Raw genomic sequence first — 22,937 nt, 5'->3', positions numbered from 1 at the left:
ATAAATGTGGCTGGCCAAAGTCCAAATTTAGGACAGATATAGATAAGAATGAGCTAAATTTGAGGTGTCTTTATCAACTCCATCTTCAACTCAGCCAGATAAAGTACTCTGCTTGGTGTATACTTGGTTTTCATTTCACTGATAGACATTTCATTAAAGTCTACTTTAAAAAAAAATCACTTCTGGAATTTTGTAACGCGAAACTGACTTAGCTATATGAAGAGTTTTCACAACCTTGTTAAACCAAACTTATAGCCAGAACTAGAACAGGGAAAGAATTAACACATTCCATGGGGTGTGAGCTAATCTGAAGTTCAGAGCCACTGGGTAAGTGTTGATCTGTTTACTACTTTTGACAACTTACTTTTAAAAAGTAGATAACAAGACATTCTAATAATACTGTACTTCTTAAACTTTCTATCAGAAGAAAAAGTTCCAAAAGTTCAATGCAAACTAGCGTTTATGTCAAAGGATTTTCCCATGTTTTTCATGAAGCTTTCCTGTTGTGATTGACTTGTGTTTTTAATCCAACCGCTTTGCTTCTGAGCAATTTGGCCTTAGAAAAGGACTCACTTTGTTGGAGTTTTGTTTTCTTTTTATAAAATGCAAACTACTTATAGAGCTGAACATTACTTCTTAGGAATAAATAATGAATGTTACAGCCATACCCATCTCATAACTTTTACACACAGAGGGCAAAATTAACTAATCTTTTTACATACTATGGGAATTATAGAAGTGTTTAATGAACTAAGGGTTAGAGCCTTCATTTGGTTCATAAAAACAGAAACAAGTAGGACTAACATAAAATTATGTGAGAGTTAAGCTGTTAGTTCTTACGGCTGAAAAATAATTTGGAATGCAAAATACCTTTCTTTAAAACATGTGATCCCAAGGACTGACTTTAAAGAACAACAGAAACCCCTAATAGATCATAATGATGGCCCTCTATACACCAGTTTTCATTCAATACAGCTCTAGAAAGAATTAGGATGACACATTTACCCTCTCTCTGAGGCAAAATATCTGCTGTGGGTGTAGACCATTAAATTTAACTATTCAAAATGATCTGCTAATTAACTGGGATTATCAGACACAATGTGTCCAAGAAAATTATAATTTACCTTTATTATTATTCACTCCTAAAGACAGAAATGTAGCTCTCAAAACAATTCATAAGAAAACATTTGTGCATAAAACCCATCAAGTGTTTGTATACCAAAAGGAGAAAACCCCCTTTCCCTAGCTCCCATCCTCAGTAACAAAATCCCCTCATTCACTCGGTCTAGGTACTGGGGATGTGCCAGGCACAAGGTGGCAGAACTACAAAAAAATGAAGGAGATAGTGACCTTGCCTTTGAAGAGCTCATAGTTCTGGATGGCGAGAGGAGATCTATAAACAAACAACTGTCAGAACAGAGTCTTCAGTGTGGATAAAGCACCCTGAAAGGCATAGGAAAAGTGAAATTCACTTGCTTAAAACATTTGAGTGAAACTCCCCTGAAGACAAGGTATTTTAGCTGGGACGTAAAACATGAGAAAACGAAGAGGCAAGAATAGAAGGGTGGTAGAAAGAGGAGGAAGCACCGCAGGCAGAGAGGGTAACTCATGCAGGAGCAGTGGACAGAGGCCGAGTAAACCCGGGCCAGGGCCTGGAAAGGAGGTGTGAAGCAAGGACAAAGAGCAGCATGTGAGGAAGAGAGCTGGGGGCCTAGAGGCAAGGCAACCTGTGGGGCGGCCACTGCAATATCATCTAGATAAGAAACTATGGAGCTTATATTAGAACAGTGGCAGCCGGAATGCTAGGGAAGGATGTAGTACTTAAGACTCAGACTGCCACACAGGCAGAGCATGGGAAAAGGAGGGTGATCACTCATTAGCTTGGGTGAAAAGTGAATCAGTAATGCCACCACAGGCTGAGTGAGGAATGGGTTTGAATGAGGAAAGACTGCGGAGAATCTGGAAGCCTAAGAAGGTTTAATCACAGTGGACTGGCTCACCTAGAGGCAGCCCTAGAGGAAAAAGAACACCTACAGCTTAGGAAGGAAAGGGCTAGGAGAATACACCTGTGAGTATGGTTGTATAGCATGGAGGTGAAACCAGGGGAATGGATGAGGAAACCCACTGACTGCAAGGCTATTTAACAGGTGCGTCTGTGGTAAACCCACTTGACAGATTTTCCCATAATGGAGGCTTATCAGGCAAAAATGGAAAAATACTGTACCTGTTAAGTTAAAAAGATCAGAGGATACACACAGTAATAGGGATGCATCTTAAAAACATGATACTGAGTGAATGAAGCCTGACACAAAAAATGAGCATACTATGTATTTTCTTTCACCTGAAATTCTAGAATAGACAGCACTGACCTATGTTGATAAAAAATAAGTGTTTGCTGCTGAAGGATGGGGTGGTCCCCCTGAAATAGGGCACAAGGGATTTCCTGGGATCACAGAACTGTTCTATGTCTTGACAAGGATATAGGTTATATGAGAATATGTTTATCAAGTTGGACAGAATAACAGAAATGCTGCTGTATGTAAATTATACCTAAATTTTAAAACCAGAGCACAAAGATGTACATATTCATCTAAATAAAAACAAGGAACTATGCAAATATAAAATTTATATTTGGATAGTGGAACTAGGGGCTATTTTCTTCTTGATTAAAAACTTTGTTTTCATACAAGTTTCTTAAATAATGAAGGAACTTTGAAACCTCAAATGCCAATAATATTTATCAATTACTTAGGAAAATGCGAAGTATATTATAACCCCAACCCCCACCCCCACCCCTTGCAGGAAGCAGGAAAGAATCTATATAATTTAGGGCTCTACTGTTTGAATATACTAGGAGAACACAAGATAGAGCAGATACATTGGTGTAAAATCTCAAGGGGTCACTGTAATGAGGGGAGCCCCACGGTTTCTTTCTGAGCTTTTTTGAAGAGTTATTGCAGAAGCAAATAGCCAATCATTCCATGAAGGTGTGTGGCTCAGATGGCAGAAACATGCAGGCTGCAGTGGAAGGAAGCTACCTTAGCTTGGTGGGGACAAGATGAGGCATTAGATTCTCAAGGTCAAAAGCACAGCTCTACTTGGGCTTCAGTGCCTCTCAGTTTATGAGTTGTCTTTATTCTCTGCAGTGCATAGTAGTTTGGGAACCTGGTCTCAGTTTTCATAGAGAAAGTAAAGAAAATTCACCCTGTTGGAGATCAACACCAATGACCTCACATCATTTTGGAGGGAAAGGTGGATACTGCGCTGATGAGGATGATGGCAGCTCTCTCTTCTTGAGTTTCCTGTCATGGGCCAGGTGCTATGCTATTGTTTCTTATATGTTACTATTTTATTCATGCTACACAATAGGCCAGAAAAATATCAACTTTCATATCACCAACAAAGAATCTGTACTCAAAGAAGTCAGGTAATGTCTAAGGATTGGAAGGACAAACTGCCAAGCTACTATCTCCACACATTAAACTCCACCATCAGGAAAGGATGGGTCAGGTCTCAGGAGTCTACGGAGCCTGTCCTGAGGTATTTCTGATAACATTTCATCTAATTACTATTCCTACCTACAGTATGGTTTATGCCCCTACAAAATGGCAAATGTGGTCAATCACTTCCCAGCTGGAAAACTGCATATATCTCAATACCTATTATTTCATGGCAGTTAACACTTGGTGGGAGACACTTTACAAAGTATCATTACCCCATGTGATTCTCATAACCACCCTCAGGGCAGACAATCACTACTGCCATTTTACAGAGAATGAAACTGGGTCAGCAGAGACAGACGTGACTTGCTCTAGGTCACTCAGCTACTACGGATTTGAACAAGGACACGTGACGACACAGTCCTTGCTTGGTGCTCTTCTCGACTGCCTCAAAATTTAAAACAAGTTTTAAACTCTGTTATGTAAACCTATCATTTTCCATCTCGGTTCAGGCTAAAACCAACAATCCAACTGTGTGCTCTGAGATGTTCTTCCTGGCTGGTTTTATCACAAGTGTTTAAGGGATTATCTTCTCTTCCCTGACAGAACCAAACATTTTCCAAATTCTTTATGCTGCTACTTCAGCAGTTCTGCTGGATTCAACAGCAGCAATGACACATTCCCAGAGATGGACCTTAGGTGACAGGAGGATATGGCCAGACTACCCACTGCATCCCGACACTCTGGCAACAGAGGAACAGCACACCCGGACACACGCTCCCAATCACAGATGGAAGGTGAGAGTGGGTACAAACTGATGGCTACTTCGTGACGATGTGATTGACTGGAGGTGTCGAGTACTGCACCCCAGTTTAAATAGCTTAATTGTGCCATCCACTAAAAGGCAAAAAGAGGATCCCCCATTCAAGAAGAGTGAATGAGCACAGTGTTCCGTTCTTGTTCCTCCTTGCCTTAAAGAGAGGTTGAAATGTGAAACACTAGGTAGACTCAGCTCCACCTTCACTGGGGTACAATGAATGCTAAACACACAGAAAGGCCTCTTTCCTGATGTTCTAACTCTGTATCCATTACATTATTTAAGACACAAATGCAAATTAAGGTGGCTATCTGTGTAAGCAAAAGGGCAGCAGTCAGGTAACATGGCAGGAAGCCCTCAGAAACGCCTCTCAGCTGTGGTTTCCCTGAATGCTTTCACTAGAACTGTCAAGTCTTTGGGGTTCTGAAGTTTCATTTGTCTTAAGATTACTTTCCCATAAAGGGTGCTTCATCTCTACAGCCTAAAACAAGGTCAAGACTGTTGCTTTGGCCAGATACTATGATCCAGGGAGTTAGCCAGGAGTTTGTCCTCCCTCCTCTTGGAGGGTGGAAAAAGAAAAGTAACATGAAGAGCAAGTCTTGACCCTCTAGGCTCTGCCCTTCAATTCTTGCCCTGGTTGGACTTGGCGTGGTGACAGTGGTTGTTTCAAAGAGTTTCGGTTCAGCAAATTGGACTGGCAATGCTTAAACTCTGGTCTTTTCCAAAGAAAAACAGGCAGATTGTCTTATATCTGGATGACAATAATTTGCTCTTCTAGCTGTTACCTTTGCATTACTTATACTCATACCTACCCATGCTTCCAGTGAAGACGACTGCTGGCACACACAGAAAACTACGAAGGGCAAGGAAGGCAGCTTTTGGATGGACAGCTCCAGGTATGATTGGCGCTCAAGGAAGCCAGTTCTCTAGGCTGAGGAGCCCCGCAAACAGGGGATCCCTAAGCAGCCCAGCTCACTCTTACACAGTAGCTGAGGCAGAAAAGGCAGTATTGTCTCTATTCCATGAACCCTGAGGACCTCTAGGACAGACCTGAACTAAAATAGTCTTGCCTTGAACAGCAGGAGTGGGTGTTGAGCCATTCAGACATGGTTCCCTGTGGAGTTGGGCAATTATTCACCCTTAGCACTATCCAAATCGTAAGATCAAAATAGAATATGCCTTTTTCAGACGGATAGTCCTGACAAGCAGCACCCTTTTAACTGTAAACTCACTACTCACAAGCCATCCTTAGGAAGTGTAATCTAATTGCTGTTATCAAAGGGAATTTCCTCAATGTTCTTTCATATGAAAAGTGGTTCAGAAAAAAGAAAAGATGATGGAATTATTTAACGGGAATTCAAGCGATTAAAAAAATTATTCTGTCTCTCTCTCTCTTCAGCAAGAGACATGTTTTGGTCATCAGAGGCTCTGCTAGGCTTTAGTGAGATCAGTGCCAGGAATTCTGTGAACTTGAGGTCAAGCTGCCAAGATTCAAAAGAAATGTCGATAGTAAGTGTTTGCACAGATACTGGAGTGGGAGAGCTGACAACCGCCAGCGTGCAACTCCAGACACGATGCAGACAGGAAGTTCAAATTCTCCAACCTTCCCCTCACCCCGTACAATGTAACACCACCACAAAAAAAAAAAAAAAAAAAAAGAAAAAAAAAGAAAAAGAAAAAAGAGGCTCTTACCTAGCTCTCCCCTGAGGTTCACAAGTTCTTGAGATAGGGTTTTGTGTTGTTTCAGTGCTTCCTCCCGCTGTGGAAAACACACATCAAGTTACTAATGTTTTCAAGAGGGTCCTTTTCAGTAAGGTACACATTTGTTATCACTAGGAAAACGAGACCCAAGATCGGGAAGCCAAGATGTGAATCATTTCAGCTAAATTGTATGTGTTGTTTAAAACAACACACACACACACACACACACACACACACCCACACACGTCCTTAGTTGTAAAGGAAATTGGTGTTTTAAAAATCTGTATTTTCTCAGGTCCTCGTGAAACTTTCCTTTGAGGAACTGAATTGCTCATTTAAAAAAATATTTGCTTAGAGTCAATTCTTCTGGGCTGATCCATACAGCCTTTCAGCTAATGCATACTGTACTTAGGAGAAAACACATTCTCCTTCCCACAGGCAATAAAAGGCCTAATCAGTTTAAGATAAATATTTAATGTTCTAAACATAGGCATTTATATATACTGTGTCCTATATTTACAAATAAAAAAGTTTTGTTACAAGGGAAATCCTTTACTTCTAAATGAGACCAAAAAAAAAAAGTTTGTTACAAAGCTACAACAACAAAAAAGTAAGCATTTAAAGACAAACTAAAATTGAATTTATCCAGCTACACACTAGTTTTGAAAGATTATTATATCTTAGAGCAGCTATAATTCTAAATAGATGTTAAAGAAATGAAGCAAAAGAAACAGGCAGCTGTTTCAGCATTAAAAAGGCAACGATCAACTTTGCGATACAGAATAATTTTTAAGTTCCCAGCAACTCGTACCAATCACACAGCCACACATACTTACACACAGTCATCAGACACAGTTCCTTACAAGGTGGATTCCCTAGTATCAGGGCGTAACTAAGGAAGACGCACAATTTCCAAGCTCTGCGAAAATGCCCTCGCTAGGATCGCCCCAGAGGTAGCTCCCACCGCATCTTGATTGCAGTATTGCAGAGATCATAAGATCCAGCCTTTGCAGGCAAGAGTTGCTTGTCATTCAAAGCATTTCCCCGATTCCAGACACCCTCTGCCCTAGTCCCTGACATTCTTCCAGAAAAGCACTATAAACAAATACTAATTACCCTTGTTGCTGCACATGGTGAATAGAGGCACATTTTGCTGCTGGGGCAGCCCATTTTCCAGCTTCTGTCTCCAACTCCCCACCCCCTGCACTGTCCAAGAAGTGCACAGGTGGCTGTGCCACCCACCAGTCGGGTCTGACTACATTCAAAGCTCTACCAGGAGGAGCGCCATTGGCCCTGGTGGCCTTCCTGAACGTCCTGCAGGTTACCGTATGCCTCAGACTCCTCTCTCCCCACAGAAGCTGATACTGCAGCTTCTGCCTTTGGCACAAGCAGCCTGTGATTACTTAAAGCCACAGCCCTTCATTTATGAAAAACGAGAGCCAGACATTAGACTGATCGATTGCCACTTACTTAAATATCAGCTGGGATGGTGGAAACAAAAACTGACCCTTCTGCATGGATAATGGAGTTATTTTTAGATTTTGTAAGCCTTGTTACTTCCCTCTCTAATTGAGGTCATTAGATTATCACACTTGCTAATAAAGAAGGGAAACCTGTTCCTCAAAACCCATAAACTAAATGAGGTTATGAACTAGGCGAAGGGCAATGAAAGGGGCCATGTTGTGCTGTAGAATTTTACATGATGTTGTAAAATGAATGGAGTCTCTCTCAAAATTTGATTTGATTACACAGGACACAGACCATTGATGAATTTTTTTCCTCTTTTTTTATTGGTGCATTATACATAATAGTGGGATTTATTGTTACATTCTTGTACATGTGCACAATATGAGTTTTTAAAGTGTGCAGATTCAAGATTTTGAGGTCATTTCTATTTTATCACTTTTATTTTGCACTAGTCTCTCACAACACAGTTAAGGAAATTAACACTCCTATGAATGGATAACAGTGACCAAGACTGAAGAAACATTTTATTCATTGAGAACATTTTAGCCTTAATGGTATCCTAAATGCCTGAATTTTTAAAAATGTGGTATTATTTTGAAATAACCCATCAGTAATTCCAAGTTTTAAAAATAATAAATAGGGCTGTGGATGTAGCTCAGTGGCAGAGGGCTTGCCTAGCACTAGAGTTCAATCCCCAGCACTGCAAATAAAAAAGTAATTGTTAGGAAACCAATTAACTGGGATAATAATGGAAGAAATAATTTAAAATGTATATATAATTTAAAAAATATGTTCTTAATCTCAATTTCAGCCTTAATTTTGTTTGGTAATCTATTTTGGATAAACGGTAGTACGTTTTGTCCCTGATTATATTTATTAAGAAAGAGAAATACATAGTTACTATTAAACTTTGTAGAGTCTTCACAGACTGTGGAATGATACCTAATCACAAGAGCTCCAGGATTTGCTTCCTCAAAAGTACTTTTGTTTTTCCCACATGACCCAAGAAATCCTGCAGACATGTGGTAGACAAGGGTCTTTTGTAAATTTCAGAATTAGCTGCAAAGGTTTTTCTCATTACTCTTGGGCATTATACCCATGAACTGACATGAACCAATTTCAAAGTCAGAAAACAGCTTTATTAGATACCACAAGTGATCCTGAAGCAGTCAGGCAGGGGAATGAAGCTCTGGGAGTGGGCATCACCCAGTGAGCCTGGGCTACACGCCCCTGAACTCAATCCCTTGCCTCATTTGGGTGGAACTTTCTTGAGTGTCTTCCCCTCAATAAATATGGCTTCTGGCACGCTCGCTGTCTCTTTTGTCCTCCTCTCTTGCTTCCTTTGTGGGAGCTGGGGCCAATGAGACATCGCTGCACCCCAAGAAAAAGATATTTTCTCTGTCTCAGTGCCAACCCAATTCACCTGGAGTGACCCTGACTGATAGTCACATGTGGTGGCACCCTCTCTGGATGCCTGACCTTCTTTACCTGTTACAGAAACCTTCTGGGAATGCTAAATGCCAGTCAGAGACACCATCCCCTACCCCAAATGTGCTTCTGAATTGGTTGGCAAGTTGTTACTCATTACCAATTAGCTAAGCATTTTTCATAGCACATGCTTTAAAAAAAAAAAAAATGTAAGAAACTTAAGGTCTCTGCCTTCAAGGCTCCTGGGTCCTGGGTGGAACTAAAATGTCCAGGCCCAACTCTTTGGTTATCAATCAAAACAGATGACCTCATCTGAGGGGAAGCAGTACAGGATAATGGAAAAACTGAAGGCTTTAAATATGATATTTATGTGAAATGCCAACCACAGGGCCCATACCATAACAGATACAAAAAATGTGTTCATTTCTGCCCGACTTCCTTGGTAGCTTGTCCTTTAAATGTATTCATCCTTTACTTGCTGATGATAAAATATATTTTGTCAGATTCTGATTCACTGTTTTTCTTCAGATATTCCCAGATCAGTGTTTACGTCTTAGCTAATGAACTCCAGATAACAGGTTTATTTGATTCTCTTGTTACTGTAACAGCAGGACACACACACACACACACACACACACACACACACAGTGGAAAAAACTAAAGGGGGAATCTGGATAGAAAAATGCTTTTATACTCATGCATTAAACATATGAAATGCTCCAAGAAAAAATATGGATTCACCATAATTTAATTAAGGGTCCCTGGGACACAGGCACTTAGTGTCTGGCTGTGGTCCCATCAGTGTGCCTGAATTCTGCTAGCTACTGAGGAGTATCAACAGCACAGGATCTTGCAGGAAAAAAAAAAAAAAAAAAAAAAAGCCCGCATCAGACAGCTCTGATGTGGCCATGTCTGACCTCCCCAAGGGCTACACAGTGAATCTGTCAGTGTGGCTACTTTTTTTTTTTTTTTTTTTTTTTTTTATCTGAGGCAATTTTACTTAAAGTAGACTCCTAGCATCACTCAAGATTCGCCTTTGTTTAGTTACTAGTCTAGGCTAAATTTGAAGACACTTAAAATAAGAGATTGTAGGGAGGGGTAGAATTCAATCTTCTCTAGGTTTACCTAGAAACCTACACAGACCCTTTTAAAAAGACACTGGGATTACTACCATCACAATCTTGTTGGCTTTGGCTGTCGGTATAGGATACTGTACAACCATTCCAAGATGAACCAAGAATGAGAACAAACTGAAGATAATGGTGTGTATTCTGAGAAACAGAGGGTATAACATAAGTTTCCAGAATGATGAGACATTTATTAGAACTTCTAACGAAGGTGTGATGAAATGTGTCTGCATTGTTGAATACACTTGCAACAGAAGGATACGAGAGAGTTCTGGGACTCACTATAATCAACCCTTTTTACTCATAATCCAATGCTTCAAAATCATTTAGAAAAGATTAGTAATTGCAAGATATATATGTGCACATATAGGTACACACATATTTATACATATAAATATATATTTGTACATACATATTCATACATATTTATATATACACACACAACATATATGTATGCGCACACACACACACACACACACACACACACACACACACACTCTACAGGGTGAAGGGAATATTTTTTTAGTTGCTTAACTTTCCCTCTGGCTATGTCTTTCCAGCTGTTTTATAACAGTACCTGTACATATTAGGCAATCAGTAAATATTTGCTGATTGAGTATGAAGAAAGAAGGAACAAAGGACATTTACAATGAAAATTTCCTGTATATCCTCCATCTGGGATTCCATACTCCCCATTCATTACTTCATTCATAAATACACTGTCTATCACAGCTGCTGGGTGGGTTCCTAATAATGAACTAGAGGCAGATCCTGCTCTCAGTAAGCTTCCTATCTTAAAAAGCACTAACTGGAAAACTAAATACAAAGAACAAAAGGGAAGTAGAAATGCTGCTGGAATCTAGAGGGTGAGCTGAATAGACAACTAGAAGGCTGAGGAGTCTTCACTAAAGAGGGAACTCCTGAGCTTTGTTCAGTAGAGTCCCAATTACATAGGTGTCAGGACCCACATTTAGGTGAGAGCGAAATTCATATATGGTAAAAACATCCTTGGAACTCACTCATGTTATGGACTATCAAAGCATTTCTCTGTAGGCCCAATCCAGTGAATTTTTAATCTAGTGTTGGATCTGCTCTTTCCACAACTGAGTACCTGATAAATTATTTGGCTTGTGTTTAAGAGCTAGGTTTTATAAGAAAAAAAAAAGTATTTTAAAATACTTTAGATCGAATATAATGGAGAAGGTTCATGTCACAAGGTAGCGAAACTTGGGGCTTGAGAAGATGCCTGAAAAGCAGACTCCTGTCTTTCATCTCAAATCACTCCTGGGCCTCTGAGGGACCTGGGAGACAGCATTGCCTTCTTCACTTAATTTGCATTTTTACTTTGGTTGTTTGCATAAAAAAATCTATAAATTAAATGCAGATGGTGATATGAGAATGTTGTTTAAAAAAAAAAAAAAAAAAAAGTCCTGAACATGTGAGAAAGTTTCAGAGGGAGAGTAGCCGCCCAGGAAGAGTATTTAAACCAAGGACGAAAAGGGATAGGACATTTTCAGTTCATAAAGTCCTAGCCATAAGTTTAAGTCCTGGTCCTCCTCTTGCTTACTGTCTGATATTACTTCACAACTCTATTCCTTAATTTTCTTGACTGTAAATTCCAACTTATTGTGATTTTGATGATGATTTAATAAGGTAAGAAAGAATATCTGGTATCTTAGAAAATATTCAACAAATGTTAAATTCCTCTCACTTTTCCTCCATTTTCCTAGGATGCTGCTGAGCATTGGCACTGTGAGGCTTACATTAAAAGGGCAGCTGGTGGGCTGGGGTTGTAGCTCAGTGGTAAAGCGCTTGCCTTGCACATGTGAGGCCCTGGGTTCCATCCTCAGCACCACATAGAAACAAATAAATAAATAAAAATAAAGATATTGTGTCCATTATAACTAAAATAAGGAAATATATATATTTAAGTATATATATATATGGCAGCTGGTAACAAATTATAGAGAACCTTACATTCCAACTTGTAAATCAGAGTTGTCCAAAACAAATATGATGTGCTGTGTATGTAATTTAAAATTTTCTAGAAGCCACATCTTTAAAAAATTTAAAGAGATAATATTATACTCAATCTGAATATATATTTATCAATACCATTTTGATAGTCACTATAAAAATTAATAATGAGGCATTTTAGGTCCTTTCACTTCATTCAAAGTTTTAAAAATCCATATGTATTCACCACACATCTCAACTCAGATTAATTACATTACAAATGCTCAATGGCCTCCTAGAGGCTATCCTATTGGCCAGATCAGTTGTAGACAATGGAGATACCCCGGCGGGTTTAACCAGCAGAATGGAAAAAATTTGGAACAATGAAGTTGTGAGTAGTGTTCCGTAGAGATTATAGGGGAGAAAGCTTACAGGCATAAAGGCTGGTTATGAAGTTGCTATCAGAACCCAGCGGACAGTTAGTTGTTCGGGGCTGAACAAGGAGGACAACTGGTAGGAATGGCAAAGATGGGATGAAGGGGAGAAACCCCGAGTTGAGAGCTCACAAGACCTCATGATTGACTTATGTAGGAGATAAAGGAGAGAAGAGTTGAAGATGGTGCTGTTAAGCTGGATGCAGTAAAACGAAATCACTGGTTTATCTCTGAATAGAAAAACTAAACGTTCCCTCTGTGGTTCCTAATTTATCCTACTTGGTTACATAGACTAATTCTTGAATTCCTTTCTTACATATGAAAGAGTACCAAAAACACAATATACTACCATAAGTAAAAAACTAGGTAAATGTCTTTACCTCCCCCTCAGGGGCAAAAGATACACACGTATGTGTACACACACACACAGGCATGCACACACGCACAAGGGGCTGAGAATGCAGCTCAGTGGTAGAGTGCCTGCTCAGCATGTGCAAGGCCCTGGGCTGCATCTCAGGCAAAACACACACCCACCCACCCACACATATACACATAAAATATATCATATATGTAATGTTTAGTAGCTTTATCTGTATAGATTTTAATTAATATTGATATGGACATTATATATTTGTATATAACCAATATCCATATTTATATAAAAGACACAATTGCGAAATATTCATCAAATATTGGTCTAAACTGTTATCTAGTCTCGTAGCTCTTCAAAGGCACAGGACAAGTCTTATTCACCTCTGTGTCCCCTCCCTAGGTGGGCATCCGCATCACAGTGGCCTCTGTATTAAGATCACTATGGGTTTACTGTGTTGAACTGACCTACGGAACGAAATTGAACAGTTTTCTTCTTTTGAGAAAGGAAGGTATCCACCTTTAAAACTGTGATTAAAACATATCTGAAGAACTATGTCTGCAATGTTCACTTAAACTTGGTTTCTCTATAAATTTTAACCAGTTCCTGAATTAACATCCCTATAAGAATATCAGGGAAGGGTAAGTAAACAAAGAAAATCTGCTTTGCTTCTGACATACCACAGATTATTTTAGGAATGGATGGAAACTTTGAAGAGTCTCCAGATGTGATTCTGGGAGTTATCTCAAAAAGAGTTATCTGACCCATAAACATAATCAACCTCATTTTTGAAAGCATTAAATTAAGTGTGATATTGGAAAGCTGCATATAATTAGACAAAAAACATGAACTGGGAGGGGGCGCTTAATGCTATTACAGGTGCACTAAGAGTACCACAGGCAATTATCTTTTTTGAATGTTGTCATCCTAATCAAGAGACTGGGGAGAAAAGGACATACTAAGAAAATGTTTCCATTCTAAATTTCAGGAGAGGAACTCGGGTATCAATTAAAAAGCAGAATTGGAGGAATTATACTGGATAGTCCCGCTCATTAACTCAGGCATATTCACAAGGGCACGTGCCCCCAATCTTCCCCCATTTTGCCCCACCCCTGCCTCAGTGAGCAAGATGGCCCAGAGTGGAGGCCACACTTCCTTACCTCGGACAGGAGGTGCTGGATCACAACCGTCAAGGCTTCAAACTTGACGTTACCACAGGAAAGAAGCTGCTTGAGCTGCAGGATAAATCCACTCTGATTTTCACATTTTGTTTTATATCGAGCCAATTCCAGTGTTTTTTCCGAGGACAGTACATCTGGAGATGTCTGTGTCTGGATGCATGAACTTCGGGGATTCTTTTGTCTGCCCTTTTCAACTGTGAAAGGAATTAATACAGGCACAAGGATGTGTGAGGTTCACTTTTCTAATCACCAACACATGGGTTCAAAAACAACTTGATAAGCTGCAAAAATGCATTTATGTGATGTTTACACAAGGAACGCATATGGATGAGAATGGAGTTGATCAAAGATCTGGATGTTTAGAATTTGTAAATGCAGACTAAGGCTACAGTTGCTAACTTTTAAAGATTAGTTTGGAGCAGAGAACTATGCACATAAAACAAATACGTCTAGCAACCTAGACTTTAAAGATCTTTTCCTTCTCCTGTACATTTTGTACAAATGCCTCACTCTTGTCATATTATAGTGTCATATTATAGTCCAGAAGAACAAATTAACAGAAGAACAGAGAAACATGAAAGTTGGGTAGGAAATAATGTTGGCTTCATAGCTTTCAATTTTGCAGTTAAATTGGAAGAGAAACCTGAGAGTGACTATTCTGATTACATATGCTGAAAGCAAAACACAAATGATTGGACTTTAAAGATCTTTCCCTTCTCCTGTACATTTTGTACAAATGCCTCACCCTTGCCGTGCTGATGGCCCGGTCATTTCAAAGATTTATACCGCAGATGTGCCATTTCTGAGTCTCTAATAAGTCAGCACTTAATTGAAAATCTACTCACATTTTGCCCCTTTAAGTTCACTGTTAAGAAAAGATATGTGCTTGACCATACTATTCCGTTTTCTACAAAAGTCGAGCTTCATTCTCCCCTCCCCCAGCAAGCAGCAATAAGGGCGGGTGAGGTCTTTTTTTTTTAAAGCACTTGCTAACACTACAAATCCACCTAAGATGTCACACTAAGTGATTCTTCACTTCCTATGCCATCCTGCCCCGGGGAATGACTCTATTTTAAATGAAAAACTGTTCAGTTTGGAACCATTCCAAATGTCCCAGTCACTTTAAATAATCTAACAGAATTGGAAAAACAGGAAACGAGCAGCTTAGCTTCTTGAAATAAACAGGCCAAATGATCAAAACAAATCTAAATCTGAAGAAAAAAAAGAAAAAAAGACACAAACAAATAAACGTCTCCTTATCCCGACAGACATTCGGTGGCATCTGCATTTTGTGGTAAACAAATTCAAGACAACTTGAAGCAGCCAGTGATTATTTTCTCTAATTTTTCAGGGAGAAGCAAACCACTACTGTGATCGTTTGAAGGAAAATAAACAAAGCACAACCTTGGTAGTCATGTTCCAAGAACCAATGGTAAAATACTCAATATACTTTTCAAGTATAAAACAGAAAAAAGGCTCTTATTTTCGTGGTTTCTCTTCATTTGTATTAATACTTAATAATCCTTAGTTCTAAAATACTAAAATATCCATTGTGTTTTATTAATACTTGAAGAGAAGGGGAAACTATCCACAATTCTTTATTGGTAATAGGCTTTTTTTTTTTTTTTTTTTTTTTTGATACTGGGGATATAACCCAAGGTGCATTATTATGGAGCTATATCCCCATCCTTTTTTATTTTGACACAGGGTCTAGCTAAATTACCGATGCTGGTCTCAAGTTTGCAATCCTCCTGCCTCAGCCTCCCAAGTCCTTGGGATTGGTATGTGCCATTGTGCCTCATTACTGATAATAGTTATTAAGTTGCTTATTAATAATATCCACTTTCCTAGCAATTAGAGAATATATCCAACTGATAGTGTCATATTATAGTCCAGAAGAACAAATGAGTCACTTATATAAATTAAACATAATCCAAATATTTAACAACCTGTCAAAATATCTGAGAATAGTATTTCTTTATTTTATGTTATTTCCTAAATGTTCTAAGAAATTGTATTTGCCAGATAATATATAATAATTGTGTTTTACAGTTCAGTATCCTCACTTTCCCTTTCTTTTTTTGAAATGGGGGCCTTACTACGTTTTCCAGGCTGGCCTCAAACTACTACAAGTGATCCTCCTACCTCAGCTTCTTGAGTAGCCAGGACTACAGGGGTGTGCTATGACCCTGGCTTCCCTCTCTTTTTATCCTTCCAGTAACCTAGGTAGGGAAGGGAAGGTTCATGAATATAGAAGAACTTCCCTAGGTGTAGACAGCCTCTGTGGTATTGTTTCAGTCAGAATCCTCCAGGACTCTTAAGCAAGTCTTAGCTGTTCCCACATGCTTTGGAAAGTGGATTAGGTATAGACAAAACATCATATAAACAGAAATTAAAATTTTTGCAATAAACTTAACAAAATATTGTTTTAGTATATTCAGGTTAGATACAAGTTCATTCTCCTGATATCACTGTTCTACGTCCCACCAATACTCACTCAAAAAAAAATTTTTTTTTTTTTTTTTTTTTGTACCAGGGATTGAACTCAGGGGCACTTGACCACTGATACACATTCCCAGGACTATTTTCTATTTTATTTAGAGACAGGGTCTCACCGAGTTGCTCAGTGCCTCACTTTTGCTGAGGCTGCTTTGAACTTGCAATCCTCCTGCCTCAGCCTCCCCAGTCGCTGGGATTACAGGCATGCGCCACCACTTAAATTCATTTATTTTTGATAATTGCTTTATCATTTCTTGATTTCTTAATAACATCTGATTCTCTTTCTAGAATTTCTCTCTCAACTATTATTATTTAACACAATATCAGTTTTAAAACTGCCAGATGACAATTATTTACAAAATCTGAAGGAACTTTTTAATATTAACATTTTTTGAGAAAATACTAAGATTCTTGCTTTTTTTGCTTATAAATTTATGACAAAAATATTATAGAATACATACTAATAATAGAATACATAACTTTTGAGATCAGGGAACAGGAACCAGAGAGGTAAAAGATGTCCTAAAGCTTTTTTTTTTTTTTTTTTTTTAAACTTTTAAACCATAGGGTAAATGTATTACCTAAGTTAAATATAAAATCAAAATGTAAACATTATTTTTAAAAAATGGTTAAATGAATTTTGAGCACTTTGTATTTAACACTTAGCCATCAAGAAGATATAATCTATTCAGAATCCTTCTTGGGGAGTAGACAGGAATCTAAATAATATGGGTTTTATTAGGGACTTGGACTAGATTTATAATTAAGGAAGAAAGAACACACTGACATTATTCTAAGAGAACATGTCTTCATTTGTCCACAGTGCCCTCTACCTGGAGCTGGAAAAGCATGCTGTGACCTCAATCTTCCGCTCCACATACTGTGCTCCCTAAGGACAAAACTGTACCATGTGGCAGCTGATGACCCACTTTGCATATCCTTCCCTCTCCTCACTCCCGGTTCAACTGAAGATCAGAGATGATGCAGAAATCTCTGATGATGCTCAAAGCTCTAAAGACTCATATAAATAGGATTCTTCATAATACTGAAAAGCCACGGGTTTCCCTTAAATACTGTGGAATCTGTTATTTACGTGAGGTTAAGGATAATATGAGCCAAACTTTGCCCGTCTATGCTTACATGCCCTTACATATTTATTGGGATGTGACTATTTTGATAATGCAGCTGTTTTTTAAAAAATAAACTATTTTATTTACTATATTATGTTCCAATTTCAAAGAATCAATTTAATAAGAAACCTTAAAATTTAAATGTTAACTTCTACATCAATTCAGATTTCTCTCAACAAGACAATTGATTCAACTTTACATGGGATTCATTTTAATGAAAATGAAACCTCCATCACAAAAACACTTGAATCAAAGACATTTGCTCAACTGAAACAGCTGAATAAAAACACTCTTTGCCATCTTTGTTCTTTCTGCTCAGAAACCTTAATTTAACAACTGTAAAACTAACCCAGTGAACTGGTTTATTGTCTTAAGAAAGTACTTGGGCAAAGAGGAACAGGCCCATTTTTCAGATACTTTTTGAGAGGTCGGTCATAGAGGACACATCCATCCTAAACAAGCCATACTTTTACTGAATCTGCTGGTTTTCCAAGTTATTAAAATCAGGTTGGACTCATGACTACTAAGAGAATTTGCCTTGGGTTCCATGAAACACAACACTAAATGCAGGATTCAATAATGTTAACTAGTTTCTGTACTTAACTGAGCCACTCACTTATTCACCAACTGTTTACCAAAATCTACCACGATAGCATTGATAAGGTGCTGGTGAACCTGTCCTGGTGCCTCAGGGGCCAGGGAGGCATCATGGTGGTGGTGGTCGGGGGGCAATGCTGCGTCTGAAATAGGTCAATACCTGGGACCCTGTTGACACAGGTTTTCCCTAGTGTCATCCTCTTCAACTTTCAAACATCAACCACCTTGTACAAAGGTGACAGGCACTGGATAATATGTGCTTTCACTACATATTGCATTGAAAACTAGTGTTGTCTAATAAAATGTAGGTCATGAATCTCTACCAGCCTGAGCAGACAGCCAATTCCCTCCTTTCTGCCTTAATCTGAACCTATGTGTCTAAAAGCCCCAATAGAGATACCCACACACAATTTCTTTCAATCAGTGTTTCCTTAGCATTTGACGATGGGTGTTTATCACAGGATTCCTCATGACAGCAAAGCATTAAAGTGAGAATTACTGGAAAATATTTTCTAATAAAAGGGAGTATCAAACTATGAAACGGTCACCCAAATATCTACTGCTCTTTCTGTAAGTGTCTATGGGATTTACATGAAGTTAAGGATAATATGAGCCAAACTGGTCCTTGCTCTCTGTTTAGCAGAGACAGAAATATGCCAATAGTGGCAACATGATTTGCTAATTAGATACTAATCTATACAGTGTGGTGGGGGCACTAGCAGGGAAATGCCTAGATCTGGGGCAGAGTTCCCAGGGGCATAGTCCTTTATGGATGTTTGGCAGATAGACTGGCAGGCAGAGGACAATCAGGGTAAGAGCATTCCAGGCAGGTAAAGCCAGCAAACACAAAGGCACAGGGGATGCCCTGGTATCATGACACAGGCAGCAATCCCAAAATTAAAGTAAAATGAAACTGCTGGAAGCACACAGGGAAGACAGCATTTGCACCACGCAAGGTTTTATCTTGTAGGAAACAGAGAATGCTGAGCGGGGTCCTGGAGGCGTGGAAAGGAAGACCTGAGGGAGCAAGACCAGAAGCAGAGAGGCTGGGAGGGAGGCCCAGAAGAGAAACTCCAGGGCCCCTGGTACTGAGAGCAGGCAGGAAAAGAGGAATTTGTTCCTGAGGGAGAAGAGGAGGACTGCGTGGCCAGCTGGATCAAGAGGCATCCAGGGTGAGTCACAGGTTTCCAGCTAGGAAATAACATCAGGAGGAGATTAGCAGGAGGAATGAGGGCGAGGGCAGAGAGGGAAAGAGTTTGGGGTGGGATGTGTTGAAGAAGGGTTAGGACATTCTCTATGCTCTGCTCTTGAGTCTCTGAAAACAGTCTATTTTAATCTTACCTGCTTTCTAAATTTAATCAGCAGTCATATAATTTTTCCAAGGCGCAATTGGCTCCTTATTTCCCATTGTCTTGAGATGGCCTCTAACCCACAAATATGAAGACTCACTTTCAGGTTGTAGCAATTTAACAATGAACCCATGGTAACTTGTATAACATCATCAAAAAAAAATTTATTATTATTTGTGTTATAAATACTAGCTTAAATTTATATGAAACTTTCTAGTGTTCTTTTCATTATTTGTTTGCTCTGAAAAGTTAGTAATCATAATTTAGGAGACACATGTAACATTTTTCTATTCGTAGGTAGGTGTGGTATTTGCTTAATACGGACCAATGCAGGTTCAGGAAAGTACTAGTGTTTAGAGTTTTAAAATTACCCAACCAAGAAATTCTTTGGAGAAAGGGGACTTTAGGAATCCTTAGTAGTTGTTTTTGTTTTTTTTTTTTTTTCCTGTCTTGGGGATTGAATCTAGGGCATGCTAGGCAAGCACTCTACCACTGAGCTATACCCCCAGATCATCATTTACATTTTTACTTTACTATATTGGTAGGATTTGTTGCCATGAGCTATATTATAGGTGTTAACAGTTTTGCTTTTGTTGTTGTTGTTGTTGTTGTTTGTGTTAAAAGCTAAATTAGATTAGAAAATAGAAGGCAAATTCACATAAAAATTACTGTTTGGGGTTAATTATGTTTGTAAAATTTTTCTTGGAAGAAACCCAAATAGTCCAAAGCTGATCTTAAACATTTTCTATGTAGCTTGGCAGGAAGAAGGCTGGATTCTCATGTTCTTGCATACCTAAAATAGACTAGCAATATCAAAAGAAGAACACAAATTCATTTCCTTCAGAAGTCCTGGAAGAAGGCACTGCCTCCCTCCATCAGATGGCTTTCTCAATAGCTTAAAGTCCATCTTACTGTGTTGACTTTTTGGATTTGTTTCCATCTTAAAAGGAACATATTATAAAGGCAGAAAACAACAAGAAATATGTGCAAGTAATAGAATTTTACATATATATTTTTTGGTGGCACTGGGGATTGAACCCAGGACCTAGTGCATGTGAGGCAAGCACTCTACCAACTGAGCTATATCCCCAGCCCTAGAATTTTATATTAACATTAAATATTCCAAAGACAAAAGTATTTTCATTCCAATAATGTAACAATTTTATTAAGAACGTAAATTATAATTTAAATCGGGAAACATATAACTGAGTATGATTATTCACATTGTATATTAAACTGAATAGGTCTTTTCTCAGAATACAGTGCAAGTTATAGAGAACAATATGTTGGTTCAACACACTGCTATTTCATAAGATAGTAGCTACCTATCCTAGCTTTTCCCTATATTATCATACAAATTGTGGTTTCTCACCCTAAAATATTCAACAGTAGCCTTCTTTTACATCTATGTTCTTTGTTTCAATGATCATTTGGGCTCACCAATTTTATAAGGAACCTAAAAACATGCTTAGTATTATAAAGCCTGCTTTTGCCAAGCATTTTTCATATTATTTATTTATTTATTTTTGGTGCCAGGGATTGAACCCAGAGGCACTTAACCACTGAGCCACATCTCCAATCCTTTTTTCATATCTTAGAGACAGGATCTCAATAAGTTGCTTAGGCCCTTGCTTAATTGCTTAGCCAGCTTTGAATTCGAGATCCTCCTGCCTCAGCCTCCTGAGCCACTAGGATTACAGACATGCGTCACTGTGCCTGGCTAAATCAAGTATTTTTTTTTTCTTTTTAATTTCAACAACAGGACTGGGGTTGTGGCTCAACGGTAGAGCACTTGCCTAGCAATGTGTGGAGCCCTGGGTTCGATCCTCAGCACCATGCAATAATAAATAAATAAAATAAAGGTATTGTGTCCAGCTATAACTAAAAAGAAAATAAATATTAAGAAAAATTCCAACAGCAATAACATGCATCAAAAAAGGATCCTTTTAAATTTAACACACGGATGAATACAGTACCAGAAACAATATTATCACCAGTAGGAACTGGTCCCAAAGCAAGAAGGGAAGCCTTCAAGACCTTTCTCCTTACAATTACTGCCTCCAGGGCCCTTTTTATTTTATGATTTCAAGTATTGTCTCTCCCGAATTTCACATCTGAGCTAGCCAGTTCAGGTGGTGTCACCACAGTGCCAACAAGGCCAGAACCCGTGGGTCAGAACTCCACAGACACATATGGTACCCCCATGTCCCAAGACATGTTGCAATCATGCTTTTTCTAACAGAACCTCCCCCCCAAAACAGCATGGTTGAACCAAGACACATGCAGATATATAACCTGAGTGGGTAGGTTGGGGGGGCAAATACTCCAAAGTGGGTTAAAAGGGGGAAAAAAACCCCCACAACCTCATTATTGTGTATTAAAGACAACAGACTATCTTAGGAACCAAAATTAAAATAGCCAATTAAAACATTCAACATTAGAAATAGCTATCATACAGAAACAATAACAAAAAGAAAACAACATTTCTTAAAATACTAACCAGTTAAGAGGGCAGTGCCTAGATCTCAGGTCACTAGTGAGCAACAGGAAAAAGGCAAACCTTGCACCCAGAAGAAAGCTCTATTAGTCTTGATTCTCCCCAAAGTTATATAATTGCTCAGTTTATAGGGATCCTAATGTGCTAAAATAACCCAAAGTATTACCTAAGACAAATACAGAAAGATAATACTCAACATTAAATACATTTAAAATCATATCCATTGCTTCAAAATATGTGTTAGAGATAACAAAAAGTATAATACATATTATTCTATATACAGAATGATTCTCTATTAATGAAAATTCAATTACTGAAATATTTCAATTGTTCTAATTAAATTAGCATTTCCTATGTATAGTTTACCATATTCTTCTATTGTTACCTGATGAAAAACACTGATATGCCCTTGAATCCAAATCCAAACCTTAATTTTTGGTTTAATTTTCACTTTTGTGTGCATGTAGATACATTAAAACACAACTCAGTGCAGTAAAACATTTTTTACCCATCTAAAACCTGTCAGATTAAGATATATTGGCTCTCTCTCTTTCAACCTTCCCCCTACCCCACTCAGTACTAGGGATTGAACACAGGGGTATTTTACCATTGAGCAACGTCCCCAGGCCCTTTTAATTTTTTTTAAAAAAGGGTTCCACTAAGTTGCTTAGAGTATTGCTAAATTGCTGAGACTGGCCTTGAACTTGCAATCCTCCTCCCTTAGCCTCCTGAGTCACTGAGATTATAGGAGTGCATCACCATGATCAGCTTCAACCTTGAACTTTAAAAAACTTACCAAAATATTATTTATAATGAAAAGTCATTTAACACTTAACTGCTTTTTAAATTAGAAGGCTGTAACTAGGAAAGGCAGACCCTCACATCATAGCAAAGCTATAGCTATAGGGGCATCTGTCAATCTATGGCAATGTTTGTAGTATAAT

General features: G+C 38.5%; 1 protein-coding gene and 1 non-coding gene across 7 annotated transcripts in view; both read right to left on the bottom strand.

Annotated features, from left to right (window-relative positions):
- The window catches only part of Mtus1 (microtubule associated scaffold protein 1), a 142,758-nt gene that overhangs the window by 19,630 nt on the left and 100,191 nt on the right, over positions 1-22,937 (bottom strand). For 4 of the 6 annotated variants that reach the window (XM_076853749.1, XM_076853748.1, XM_076853747.1 and 1 more), the window contains 2 exons: positions 13,901-14,115; positions 5,950-6,016 (listed from right to left, as the gene is read on the bottom strand). In XM_076853749.1, coding sequence (XP_076709864.1) covers positions 5,950-6,016; positions 13,901-14,115 — 282 coding nt within the window. Of the gene's footprint in view, positions 1-5,949; positions 6,017-7,074; positions 7,280-9,670; positions 9,703-11,938; positions 11,953-13,892; positions 14,116-22,937 lie in introns of those variants that run through there. The other 2 variants (XM_076853752.1, XM_076853751.1) reach the window with 2 other exon arrangements.
- Positions 20,514-20,586, bottom strand: Trnav-cac (transfer RNA valine (anticodon CAC)). Its single transcript has one exon. It is a non-coding gene; the product is annotated as a tRNA-Val (tRNA).

Source organism: Callospermophilus lateralis, chromosome 4 (assembly GCF_048772815.1).
Source record: "Callospermophilus lateralis isolate mCalLat2 chromosome 4, mCalLat2.hap1, whole genome shotgun sequence".
NCBI classification, from domain to species: domain Eukaryota; kingdom Metazoa; phylum Chordata; class Mammalia; order Rodentia; family Sciuridae; genus Callospermophilus; species Callospermophilus lateralis.
Note: the sequence above shows the minus strand (reverse complement) of the source record. Positions and strands in the feature narration are given on the sequence as shown.